General features: G+C 38.4%; 1 protein-coding gene across 1 annotated transcript in view; it reads left to right on the forward strand.

The window, feature by feature from the left end:
• LOC146391515 (macrophage mannose receptor 1-like) overlaps nucleotides 1–10,421 on the forward strand; it is a 73,779-nt gene extending 63,358 nt beyond the window's left edge. Inside the window, exons 14-18 of the mRNA XM_084922836.1 lie at nucleotides 8,255–8,419; nucleotides 8,621–8,851; nucleotides 9,041–9,140; nucleotides 9,511–9,749; nucleotides 10,162–10,421. Of these exons, the coding sequence (XP_084778962.1) occupies nucleotides 8,255–8,419; nucleotides 8,621–8,851; nucleotides 9,041–9,140; nucleotides 9,511–9,749; nucleotides 10,162–10,421 (995 nt within the window). The remainder of the gene's footprint in view (nucleotides 1–8,254; nucleotides 8,420–8,620; nucleotides 8,852–9,040; nucleotides 9,141–9,510; nucleotides 9,750–10,161) is intronic.
• Nucleotides 10,422–13,854: the final 3,433 nt, after the last annotated feature.

Below are 13,854 nucleotides of genomic sequence, written 5' to 3' on the forward strand. Positions count from 1 at the left end.
CTCACTGTCCCTCTTTTTGCTTCTTGTTCGCTCTCTTTTATTGTCTTCTCTCACTGTCCCGTTTCTCCTCTGTTTTTCTTCACACACACCCCACCCCCCTTTCTGTTAGGGTGAAATTGTTAAATGTTGCCATTATTGTACGTGCATTTTTAAGCCTTGGTTCAAACTGTATGTTCAAAGACATTCTGTTTCTGTCCTTATTTAGTGAGGATGTTTACTTCTTGCAATTTATGGCCCCACCTGTGCTTGTGTATGGGTGACCATTAAAGGGGTTGAGGCATATACAGTGGGGCAAAAAAGTATTTAGTCAGCCACCGATTGTGCAAGTTCCCCCACTTAAAATGATGACAGAGGTCAGTAATTTGCACCAGAGGTACACTCCAACTGTGAGAGACAGAATGTGAAAAAAAAATCCATGAATCCACATGGTAGGATTTGTAAAGAATTTATTCGTAAATCAGGGTGGAAAATAAGTATTTGGTCACCTCAAACAAGGAAAATCTCTGGCTCTCACAGACCTGTAACGTCTTCTGTAAGAAGCTTTTCTGTCCCCCACTCGTTACCTTTATGAATGGCACCTGTTTGAACTCATCATCTGTATAAAAGACACCTGTCCACAGCCTCAAACAGTCAGACTCCAAACTCCGCCATGGCCAAGACCAAAGAGCTTTCGAAGGACACCAGGAAAAGTATTGTAGACCTGCACCAGACTGGGAAGAGTGAATCTACAATAGGCAAGCAGCTTGGTGTGAAAAAATCAACTGTGGGAGCAATCATCAGAAAATGGAAGACATACAAGACCACTGATAATCTCCCTCGATCTGGGGCTCCACACAAGATCTCATCCCGTGGGGTCAAAATGATCATGAGAACGGTGAGCAAAGATCCCAGAACCACACGGGGGGACCTGGTGAATGACCTGCAGAGAGCTGGGACCACAGTAACAAAGGCCACCATCAGTAACACACTACAACGGCAGGGAATCAAATCCCGCAGTGCCAGACGTGTTCCGCTGCTGAAGCCAGTGCATGTCCAGGCCCGTCTGAAGTTTGCCAGAGAGCACATGGATGATACAGCAGAGGATTGGGAGAATGTCATGTGGTCAGATGAAACCAAAGTAGAACTTTTTGGTATAAACTCAACTCGTCGTGTTTGGAGGAAGAAGAATACTGAGTTGCATCCCAAGAACACCATACCTACTGTGAAGCATGGGGGTGGAAACATCATGCTATGGGGCTGTTTTTCTGCCAAGGGGACAGGACGACTGATCCGTGTTAAGGACAGAATGAATGGGGCCATGTATCGTGAGATTTTGAGCCAAAACCTCCTTCCATCAGTGAGAACTTTGAAGATGAAACGAGGCTGGGTCTTCCAACATGACAATGATCCAAAACACACCGCCCGGGCAACAAAGGAGTGGCTCCGTAAGAAGCATTTGAAAGTCCTGGAGTGTCCTAGCCAGTCTCCAGACCTCACCCCCATAGAAAATCTGTGGCGGGAGTTGAAAGTCCGTGTTGCTCGGCGACAGCCCCAAAGCATCACTGCTCTCGAGAAGATCTGCATGGAGGAATGGGCCAAAATACCAGCTACTGTGTGTGCAAACCTGGTAAAGACCTATAGTAAACGTTTGACCTCTGTTATTGCCAACAAAGGTTATGTTACAAAGTATTGAGTTGTATTTTTGTTATTGACCAAATACTTATTTTCCACCCTGATTTACGAATAAATTCTTTACAAATCCTACCATGTGGACTCATGGATTTTTTTTTTTCACGTTCTGTCTCTCACAGTTGAAGTGTACCTCTGGTGCAAATTACTGACCTCTGTCATCATTTTAGGTGGGGGAACTTGCACAATCGGTGGCTGACTAAATACTTTTTTGCCCCACTGTACAGGGTGAGGGGAGATGACCCTTTGTGATCAGCAGGAAGTCACACAAAAACACCCACATCCACACACAGACTCACTCACGTGCACATGCATGCACACACACACACACGTGCTCGTACATGCATACGCACACACTCAGTGCCTTAGTTTTATGACGCACTATAGGGTTTTTTTTTTATGATGGGTGTTTTTGTAAACTGTGTGTCACAGTATAAAGGCTGCAGGGGAAGCTGGGTTCTTTGGAGTGGTCTGAGACCGAGGGCAGAGGTGCTGCTCTGAGATCCTCCCCTTGCTAGCAAGTAAAAACCGGTTAAGTTGTTGTCTTGCTTTCTTCACGGGTGATAAGTCTTTGAACTAGCGGGGCCGACCCAACACTTTCTCTCTCCCTTTCCCATTCCCCAGTCATGTCTGTCCCGTCTGAATAAAATAAAATAAAATAAATAAATAAAAAATAACAAAGAACATTCAAATTGACCAATACGGCAAGGCCATGATAACAAAGGTAAAGTAAATCTGTTGGGTATCTTTCTTGGCCTTCACACAGTAATTCTGATGGTTAAAGAACCAACCGGGACAGGCAAAAAAAAAAAAAGAAAAAATAAACAAAGTGATTGTACTTTGTTCCCACTTCTGTAGTTTAGCACACAATTTGTTTGTTAGCTAAAGGTACGGTGGGTGTATTTCCCAGGCAAAAAATGAATGTTAATGCATGGCAGCCAAAGGGATAAGCAGACTGTGCAGCTGCTTAGGGCCACCATGGTTCTCCAGAAGAGAGCTTGAAAGTCAGGCAGGTCACAAAACAGGTTGATGAATGATTATTTATTGTGTTTGTGTGATATATCAATAGTAATCACACAGTTCAGCACTGATACCCAAAAATCTATGCAAAACATTTTTGATAAATCCGTCATGATCACGTCTTTGAGTCCAGTAAAAACAGAAACATGTTAGTGCAAGTTCTCTATTCTAATGATTTCAATTCAATTCAATTTGATTTATATAGCACCAAATCACAACAAAATAGATTCATAGATACAGAGAAAAACCCAACAGTCATATGACCCCTTATGAGCAAGCACTTTGGCGACAGTGGGAAGGAAAAACTCCCTTTAACAGGAAGAAACCTCCAGCAGAACCAAGCTCAGGGAGGGGCGGGGCCATCTGCTGTGATTGGTTGGGGTGAGAGAAGGAAGACAGGATAAAGACATGCTGTGGAAGAGAGACAGAGGTTAATAACAGATATGATTCAATGCAGAGAGGTCTATTAAGACATAGTGAGTGAGAAAGGTGACTGGAAAGGAAAAACTCAATGCATCATGGGAATCCCCGGCAGCCTACGTCTATTGCAGCATAACTAAGGGAGGATTCAGGGTCACCTGGTCCAGCCCTAACTATGCTTTAGCAAAAAGGAAAGTTTGAAGCCTAATCTTGAAAGTAGAGATAGTGTCTGTCTCCTGAATCCAAACTGGAAGCTGGTTCCACAGAAGAGGGGCCTGAAAACTGAAGGCTCTGCCTCCCATTCTACTTTTAAATACTCTAGGAACAACAAGTAGGCCTGCAGAGCGAGAGCGAAGTGCTCTAATAGGGTGATACAGTACTACAAGGTCATTAAGATAAGATGGGGCCTGATTATTTAAGACCTTGTATGTGAGGAGCAGGATTTTGAATTCAATTCTGGATTTAACAGGAAGCCAATGAAGGGAAGCCAAAACAGGAGAAATCTGCTCTCTCTTTCTAGTCCCTGTCAGGACTCTTGCTGCAGCATTTTGGATTAACTGAAGGCTTTTCAGCGAGTTTTTTGGACATCCTGATAATAATGAATTACAGTCGTCCAGCCTGGAAGTAATAAATGCATGAGCTAGTTTTTCAGCGTCACTCTGAGACAGGATATTTCTAACTTTAGAGATGTTGCATCCACATCCACACACAGACTCACTCACGTGCACATGCATGCACACACACACACACACACTCACACACACACAGAGAGAGAGAGGGGTGGGGGGGGGGTCATTAATACAAAGGATTGGAGCCGTTTTTGGATTTTCACTTGTTGTTGGCTTTAATATGAACGGTCACATAAAATTCATTCCAGTTTTTTTTGCCTTTGCTTCAATTAAGATGTTTCTTTAAATCTACAACAGCTTCCTTTTCCAAAAAGTTTACTGACATAGTAAGGAAGTAGCTAGGGACCTCAGTAAGTATGAGCAACAATAGCTTAGGGACAGTTTCTACAATAAAGAGGATTTCATCATCTGCTGTTCGTCAAAAAGTGCCGTATTAAAAACATTTCAGCAGACCCTCAGAGTGCTGATACAAACTGTTTTCAGCTGTAGAGGTAGAGGTACACTTCATGTACTTGTCAACATACGGTTTAGAGGCTTGCATTAGAGGGCTTTGGTGCTTGGGCCTCTTTTATTTAGCACGGTTATACCCTTGTGAATTTAGCTATATAAATATGCTCAAGAGTCTATCATATGTTTGATATGCAACTAAAAATTCGAAAATATATATTTTTTAAATCAGTAACTTTGCAAATTTAGAGGAATTGTTTTCGGACAACATATGTGTCACATTTTAAACAGGGTTTGAATAATCAGCACCGACATACAGACATTTATGCCCTGGGTATAACAGACATGCTTACCTTGTGAAAGGCCCTCGGATTTCTTGGAGCAGAGAAACACTCTGTATTGTTGCTTTTCTCTATTGTATAAGCAGCGCCCGACTGTCAGAAACGCTCTGTGCGGGTAGCAAAGTCGGCTCCAACGCACATTCAGGTGAAAAAATAAAAAGTTAAAACGATATACCTTGCGGCAGTTGTGAAGTGCTGATGAAAATACTGTGTGTCTGATGGGGTGTTTTTATATAGGTGGGGCTACTTTCAGTTGACCTCTGAGATGTAGAGATAAAAGAGCACAATGTAAGGAAGAAAGGTGGAAAGCCTTTGGAGACTCTGTTGGACATGGTTTCTGTTGGCCTCTGACATGATAAGATAAGATAATGGAATTAACTGTTTGTTTGTTTGTAATTAAAAAATGTGGAACGTATGGAACTACAGTTGGGATGGGTGCTGGGATACTCTTGATAAGGGAGCCTCTTTTGTTGCTTCATGACTTCTTTTGCAGACTGTTGGGAGCCTAACTGTTACAGAGTGTGGGAATTAACTGTTTGTGAAGAAACACCTTTGGGCTGGGATGCTCTTGATAAGGGAGCCTCTTTTGTTGCTTTATACCTTTTTACAGACTGTTGGGAGCCTAACTGCACCCCCTCTGTCTAACTGTTACAGAGTGTGACTAGGTGTGAATATGTGTTTTTTAGAAGTATCACAGTTTATTTCTAAAAGAATACATGTTGTTTGTGGTGCTCTATTTAAAACTATTGGCCTGTGAAACTTTTAGAAAAGTGAAATGCCCCTAAAGTAGTTAAATCATCTATGTGTAATCATCGAGTCTAACTGTTGCAGACTAGTAGATAATTATAAGACTAGTTGCATTAAAGCCACATTGGGGTTGATACAGCGCTAGTGTGAATATGTACTTTTAGAAGTATCACAGTTTATTTCTAAAGGGATACATGTTGTTTGTGGTGCTCTATTTAAAAACTAATAGCCTGTGAAACTATTAGAAGAGTGAAATCTTCCTAAACTAGCTAAATTAAATGCTGTGTGGGAATTGTGAGATTATTCTGTTATCGTATGTTACCTTATATATGTAATCAAAGTAGTTGAATTATGATAACAGCTGTAGGACATATATTATCCTTTAGTTTAGATGGTGTGCTGTGTATGTAGCTTAGTTTCCATCATACTTTTGGGTTAAAAGAACATAATCATTTTTGTAGTTCATTAGATAAGTATGCATCACTCTGTATCCTTGATCTGCCGTGAATGTGTTACACTGTTTTCTTGACATGCTTTATTGTTGAATCATAAAAAGAAGGTTGTAGGCAGGAGACTTGGTGTCTAGGGCAGAAGAGATAAACCACATTCCATACCCCCACCTTACAGAGAGCAGAGAAACAACTGCCGAGGTCATAACTTAGGCGCCGTAACAGAGAAAGAATGTGAATGTTTAGGCTTTTACGACTAGGTGGGGGCCGCTAGGAGCTATAAGAGGCTGTGTAACCCGTCACCATTTTGAGACTCGCTGTGACCCTCTTCAGGCAGGTCTCCCCATCATGATGGTTCTAATGCTCATAAGTGTTGAATTGTATGGAAATAAATGATTGTTGATTGAGCATTTATACACCGAGTATTGTCCTTCCTTCAGCCCAAAGATTAAAAGAACTGGAAGATTTCAACAGAATACACGGTTTTTAGAAGTATCACTGTTTATTTCTAAAGGGATACCTGTTATTTGCGGCCCTCTGTTTGAAAACTATTTGCTCCTAAATAGCATTAAAGCTAAAAAGCTATAGGTATATTACTACTAATAATGGATTGGATTTATATAGCGCTTTTCAAGGCACCCAAAGCGCTGTACAATTACATCATTCATTCACTCTCACGTTCACACACTGGTGGAGGCAGCTACAGTGGTAGCCACAGATGCCCTGGGGCAGACTGACAGAAGCAAGGCTGCCATATCGCGCCCAAGGACACAACGACCAGGACAGAGAGCCCGGGGATCGAACCGGCAACCTATAACCGGCAACAGATGCGCTTCCCAACCCCCAGCGCCACGGTCGCCCCCCAGTATAGATATAAGCAGATTCTATCTATGGTGAAACGAAGTTGAAGACTGCCAATGAATCTGGATGTTCATGAACAACCAGATTCCTTTGCAAACAGGTTTAAGAGGTTTATTAGAAACTCAACCGGTGCAGAGGAAGGGTACGGCAAGCTCCAGGCTGAATAGAGAGAAGCACATCCAAGAGTTGGCAGGCAAGTGACAGTGGCAAGAAAAGTCCTCCAGACTCAGAGCAATTTCTGAAAGTATAGATATGCCTGATGTTTCCCACAACTATAGCTGAGCAATCAGGCAAGGTATGGAGGAATCGACTAATCTTTAAATCGACAAAAGGATGATGAATGACACCATTTGACAATTACTGTGAAGTGGAGTGGAGCAAAAATGCAGGACGTTAGATTTTATCATGCTAAAAACAAAAGTTCCCATGTGTTCACTTAGGGAGTGCCATTGCTCCTGTTAACAAGTTCTTCCTCTTGAAACTCATTTAACAGTAGAATACACTAAACATTAAAGAATTTAATTCACACAAAATTAGACTGAAAGCACAAAACAAAATCTTTAGGAATTTGTGGCAAAAGAATGAGCAAAATAACTGCAAAATGACTCTGCTTATGCAATTTTTGATGCTTTTCAGTGAAAATGTAGTGAAGCAATGTTAATCCATTTAAACATTCATGATAAAAGCTACTCAAAGCATGCATAAAAGTCAACCAGTGATACAGCAGGTAAAATAAGTATCAAACAGGCCACCAATTTTCAAATTAAATATATTTCTAAAGATACAATGGATATGAAAAAAATGTGTACACTTTGCTTTGGAAAGAAATTGTATTTCCTGTGACCAGTGCAGTAAAGAATAAGGCTACATGTTTTTAGATTTTACTTTCTGTTACTGGCATGGAGTGATTCACCACAAAGAATTCTCTTTTACTTCCTGAAATCTTATCTATGCTGTTCACATGATCTTTAAATACTCACTGAGCAATGGTAAGACTTTAAACAAGTTTTTCGACAGGTTAGTACTAAGCAGCATGCACACTTAGAAACATCTGAAGTACGGGGAGTTAAAATAGTGGTAAGAACAATCTATATCCACTTTATTTATCCACTCCAAAATATGGCTGAATGAGCTAATAATGTAACTAATTACACTGTTGTTCATCTTTTCTTAGTTGTAACTCATGGATTATACGGTGATCATCTTTGTGCTGATAGGTTGGTGCCTCTTTTTGATTAATTCTGTTTGTACTTTTGTTTGTTCTGAACAATTACAGCTCCAGAAACCTATATACACAGGGATTTTTGTATAAACCCTAAATATGGGGGGAAAAAAACAAAACAGTTGTGAATGTTGTTCTCCTGTAGAGTGTATTTTATTTAGGTTAAGATTTTGTCACTGAACAAAAGGTAAATGGGTAAGCATGAATACAAAAGAAAAGATGAAAGCTATAAATTCATGATAATATCTATATATTAACAATATGAATCAATAATAGCACTTTGCAAAGAGATTTTTGATTTATTTTATTTGATTGTTTGTTTGTTTGTTTTTTTGCTTAAAAGTTGGTGCCAAACAAAAATGTCACAAAGGAGAACAAAGTTCTGTGAAACCTTACAGTAATGTTAAACTGAACACTACCAAAATAAAAGACAATGCTTTGTTTCAGGAGCACTGGTTAATGGTACATTTAGTCAAACTCATCAGTACTACTATGTGAGCACCTCACTGAACTGGACGGAGGCACAGAGCCACTGCAGACATGCCTACACTGACCTGGCCACCATAGAAAGCACAGCTGACGTTGATGCTGTCAGAAGCATTGCAACAAACACAAGTAAGCTCTTAAAACTAGTATTATATATGTAACATATATGACTATACATATAAAACAAACTCCCAACATCTTGAGAAATGTAAATGGATTACATAAAACTAAAAAATTATATACTTTGGCTTGTTAAAGAAGAACAACAGTTTGTGGTTATTTCTGAATTGAAAAGTCTTGTTTTTATTTAATGAACATCTTTTTGAACAGGTAAGGCATGGATAGGTCTCCATGATGACCTGGAAAACAGTTGGAGATGGTCCCTAAATGACAGCAGCTTCTACGGTCAAGGAGAGACAACATTTAGAAACTGGTACACTAATGAGCCCGACAATCTTAATGGACAGCAATACTGTGTGGCACTTTTAAGTGGGAGTCCATACAATGGTACATGGGATGACCGTGAGTGTGACGACATCCTAAACTTTGTGTGCTATAATGGTAAGTTTATAAGAATTATACATAATATTTTTGATGGTTTGCACATTAAGAAATGTTTTTCCGCCACAATTGTGAAAACATCTATAATTAGATCACTTTTTTTTCTCAATGAACACAACACATATTAGAGATTTTACAGATATCCATTCTGACATGTTGTATTTCTTCTCTTCTTCCATATATTTCCAGGTACAATAAATGGTCAAGAATCTTTTGTTAAGGTTAATTTGCCTATGAACTGGACTGATGCTCAGAGTTTCTGCAGGAACAATTATGTTGATCTACCCAGGTACAGGATTCATCCATCCCTATTGACGACTACAAGAAATAATATTAGTTTCTAAGATTAGGAAGTCATGAAAATGAGATGCAGACATGATGGTCTTTTCATTCATTTCAATCAAGGTTGCACTACACATTGCATGATGTCTCTTTACCTACAAGATGTAAATGTTGAATTATTAAAGTTAATTTATCATAAAGTGTTTAACTTTCAGTGTGTCACTAAATCCTTGAATTGTCACATAAGGTACTATGTTTCCAAAAGAACATAATAAGATACATAAGTGATGAACAATAAGTGTGTGAAACTATGTGTTAGATGCTTAGATGTCTATTGTTTAAACTCTGTATTCAAAGTTCTGCATGCCTTCTTACAGTATACGAAATCAGACAGAAAATGACAAGATCAAAGTCACAGCAAATGGAAGCTTTGTGTGGATCGGTCTGTATCGGCAAAAGGTGTGGTCTGATGGGAGTTACTCTCTCTTTCAATTCTGGGCCACTGGGCAACCAAACTCTGGAAATGAGCAGTGTGTTGCTGCAGATTTCAGTGACTCGGGACGATGGTTGGATGAATTGTGCTCCAACAGCTTTTCATCAATCTGTTTTACGACAAGTAATAGATCTAATTTCTACTCTCACATCCTACATAGATGTTAAGTTCTGCATAAAAAAAAATTAAAAATGTACTTATTTTTGTTACTTTTTGTTTATGTGAAGCCAAGATCCCAGCTAAATATAGTGAAAATACAGTATACAGATTTTATTATATAAGATTATATAAAAATACAGGCAGTAACCACATGTCTTAAATTATCATTAATGAGGAATATCATCTGCTGTGAGTATGCAAGTGGCAAGAACTTAGGTACAAGTGTAAATTAAAAACTGATTCAAAAGTGTATTTTAACTTAAATGGTTATGTCAGTCAATACCTCAAAGAATTGCTTACTTTTTACGGCATTGTCTTTGAAATCATTAATGGGCAAAATAAATGTTGTGACTTTCTATGATTTCTGCCATGACAGTAACGTTCAGTCTAACGGCACAAACGGAAACCAGCATCACTCTGCAGTGGAATAAAGTCAACAACAATGTCAGCTTTGTTCTCCAGTTTAATGGGACAGAGACAAGCATCAGTGCACCAGCTGGAAATGGACCAGTGAATCAAACAGTCTCATCTCTCACTGCTGGAACTCAATACACATTCACTCTCTACTCTGTGTTTGGGAACGTCAGAAGCAGTGGAGTCAGCATTACTGCAGTCACTGGTGAGTTAATCAATTGATTTAAACTGCAATACAATGTTTTCACAAACTACTGATAATAATTCAAGAGTATAATTTTTTACTGTTTTTAACTAGTGAGAAATCAATTTTGAAGAATTTTTGAAACTTACTTTCTTTTCTCATTTTTCCATTTAGCTCCTTCAAATGCACAAAACCTCATATCATCAGGACAAAATGAAACCAGCATCACTCTGCAGTGGAATAAAGTCAACAACAATGTCAGCTTTGTTCTCCAGTTTAATGGGACACAGACAAGCATCAGTGCACCAGCTGGAAATGGACCAGTAATTCACACTGTCTCATCTCTCACTGCTGGAACTCAATACACATTCACTCTCTACTCTGTGTTTGAGAACGTCAGAAGCAGTGGAGTCAGCATTACTGCAGTCACTGGTGAGTTAATCAACTGATTTAATTTGCAATACAATGTTTTTACAAACTACTGATAATAATTCAAAAGTATAATTTTTTACTGTTTTTAACTAGTGAGAAATAAATTTTGAAGAATTTTTGAAACTTACTTTATTTTCTCATTTTTCCATTTAGCTCCTTCAAATGCACAAAACCTCATATCATCAGGACAAAATGAAACCAGCATCACTCTGCAGTGGAATAAAGTCAACAACAATGTCAGCTTTGTTCTCCAGTTTAATGGGACACAGACAAGCATCAGTGCACCAGCTGGAAATGGACCAGTGAATCAAACAGTCTCATCTCTCACTGCTGGAACTCAATACACATTCACTCTCTACTCTGTGTTCGAGAACGTCAGAAGCAGTGGAGTCAGCATTACTGCAGTCACTGGTGAGTTAATCAATTGATTTAATTTGCAATACAATGTTTTCACAAACTAGTGATAATAATTCAAATGTATAATTTTTTACTGATTTTAACTAGTGAGAAATCAATTTTGAAGACTTTTTGAAACTTACTTTATTTTCTCATTCTTTTGTTTAGCTCCTTCAAATGCACAAAACCTCGTATCATCAGGACAAAATGAAACCAGCATCACTCTGCAGTGGAATAAAGTCAACAACAATGTCAGCTTTGTTCTCCAGTTTAATGGGACACAGACAAGCATCAGTGCACCAGCTGGATATGGACCAGTGAATCAAACAGTCTCATCTCTCACTGCTGGAACTCAATACACATTCACTCTCTACTCTGTGTTTGAGAACGTCAGAAGCACTGGAGTCAGCATTACTGCAGTCACTGGTTAGTTAATCAATTGATTTAAACTGCAATTCAGTGTTTTCACAAACTACTGATAATAATTCAAGACTATAATTTTTTACTGTTTTTTACTAGTGAGAAATCAATTTTGAAGAATTTTTGAAACTTACTTTATTTTCTCATTTTTCCATTTAGCTCCTTCAAATGCACAAAACCTCATATCATCAGGACAAAATGAAACCAGCATCACTCTGCAGTGGAATAAAGTCAACAACAATGTCAGCTTTGTTCTCCAGTTTAATGGTACAGAGACAAGCATCAGTGCACCAGCTGGAAATGGACCAGTGAATCAAACAGTCTCATCTCTCACTGCTGGAACTCAATACACATTCACTCTCTACTCTGTGTTTGAGAATGTCAGAAGCAGTGGAGTCAGCATTACTGCAGTCACTGGTGAGTTAATCAATTGATTTTAACTGCATTACAATGTTTTTTCACAAACTACTGATAATAATTCAAAAGTATAAATTTTTTTTATTGTTTTTTACTAGTGAGAAATCAATTTTGAAGAATTTTTGAAACTTACTTTATTTTCTCATTTTTCCATTTAGCTCCTTCAAATGCACAAAACCTCATATCATCAGGACAAAATGAAACCAGCATCACTCTGCAGTGGAATAAAGTCAACAACAATGTCAGCTTTGTTCTCCAGTTTAATGGGACAGAGACAAGCATCAGTGCACCAGCTGGAAATGGACCAGTGAATCAAACAGTCTCATCTCTCACTGCTGGAACTCAATACACATTCACTCTCTACTCTGTGTTCGAGAACGTCAGAAGCAGTGGAGTCAGCATTACTGCAGTCACTGGTGAGTTAATCAATTGATTTAATTTGCAATACAATGTTTTCACAAACTAGTGATAATAATTCAAATGTATAATTTTTTACTGATTTTAACTAGTGAGAAATCAATTTTGAAGAATTTTTGAAACTTACTTTTTTTTTCTCATTCTTTTGTTTAGCTCCTTCAAATGCACAAAACCTCGTATCATCAGGACAAAATGAAACCAGCATCACTCTGCAGTGGAATAAAGTCAACAACAATGTCAGCTTTGTTCTCCAGTTTAATGGGACAGAGACAAACATCAGTGCACCAGCTGGAAATGGACCAGTGAATCAAACAGTCTCATCTCTCACTGCTGGAACTCAATACACATTCACTCTCTACTCTGTGTTTGAGAACGTCAGAAGCACTGGAGTCAGCATTACTGCAGTCACTGGTTAGTTAATCAATTGATTTAAACTGCAATTCAGTGTTTTCACAAACTACTGATAATAATTCAAGAGTATAATTTTTTACTGTTTTTAACTAGTGACAAATCAATTTTGAAGACTTTTTGAAACTTACTTTATTTTCTGATTTTTCCATTTAGCTCCTTCAAATGCACAAAACCTCGTATCATCAGGACAAAATGAAACCAGCATCACTCTGCAGTGGAATAAAGTCAACAACAATGTCAGCTTTGTTCTCCAGTTTAATGGGACAGAGACAAGCATCAGTGCACCAGCTGGAAATGGACCAGTGAATCAAACAGTCTCATCTCTCACTGCTGGAACTCAATACACATTCACTCTCTACTCTGTGTTTGAGAACGTCAGAAGCATTGGAGTCAGCATTACTGCAGTCACTGGTGAGTTAATCAATTGATTTAATTTGCAATACAATGTTTTCACAAACTACTGATAATAATTCAAATGTATAATTTTTTACTGATTTTAACTAGTGAGAAATCAATTTTGAAGAATTTTGGAAATTTACTTTTTTTTTCTCATTCTTTTGTTTAGCTCCTTCAAATGCAAAAAACCTCATATCATCAGGACAAAATGAAACCAGCATCACTCTGCAGTGGAATAAAGTCAACAACAACGTCAGCTTTGTTCTCCAGTTTAATGGTACAGAGACAAGCATCAGTGCACCAGCTGGAAATGGACCAGTGAATCAAACAGTCTCATCTCTCACTGCTGGAACTCAATACACATTCACTCTCTTCTCTGTGTTTGAGAACATCAGAAGCAGTGGAGTCAGCATTACTGCAGTCACTGGTGAGTTAATTGATTGATTTAAACTGCAATACAATGTTTTCACAAACTACTGATAATAATTCAAGACTATAATTTTTTACTGTTTTTTACTAGTGAGAAATCAATTTTGAAGAATTTTTGAAACTTACTTTATTTTCTCATTTTTCCATTTAGCT

This window comes from Perissodus microlepis, chromosome 3, assembly GCF_051167445.1.
Source record: "Perissodus microlepis isolate ML-2025 ecotype Zambia chromosome 3, ASM5116744v1, whole genome shotgun sequence".
In the NCBI taxonomy this organism is placed as follows: Eukaryota; Metazoa; Chordata; class Actinopteri; order Cichliformes; family Cichlidae; genus Perissodus; species Perissodus microlepis.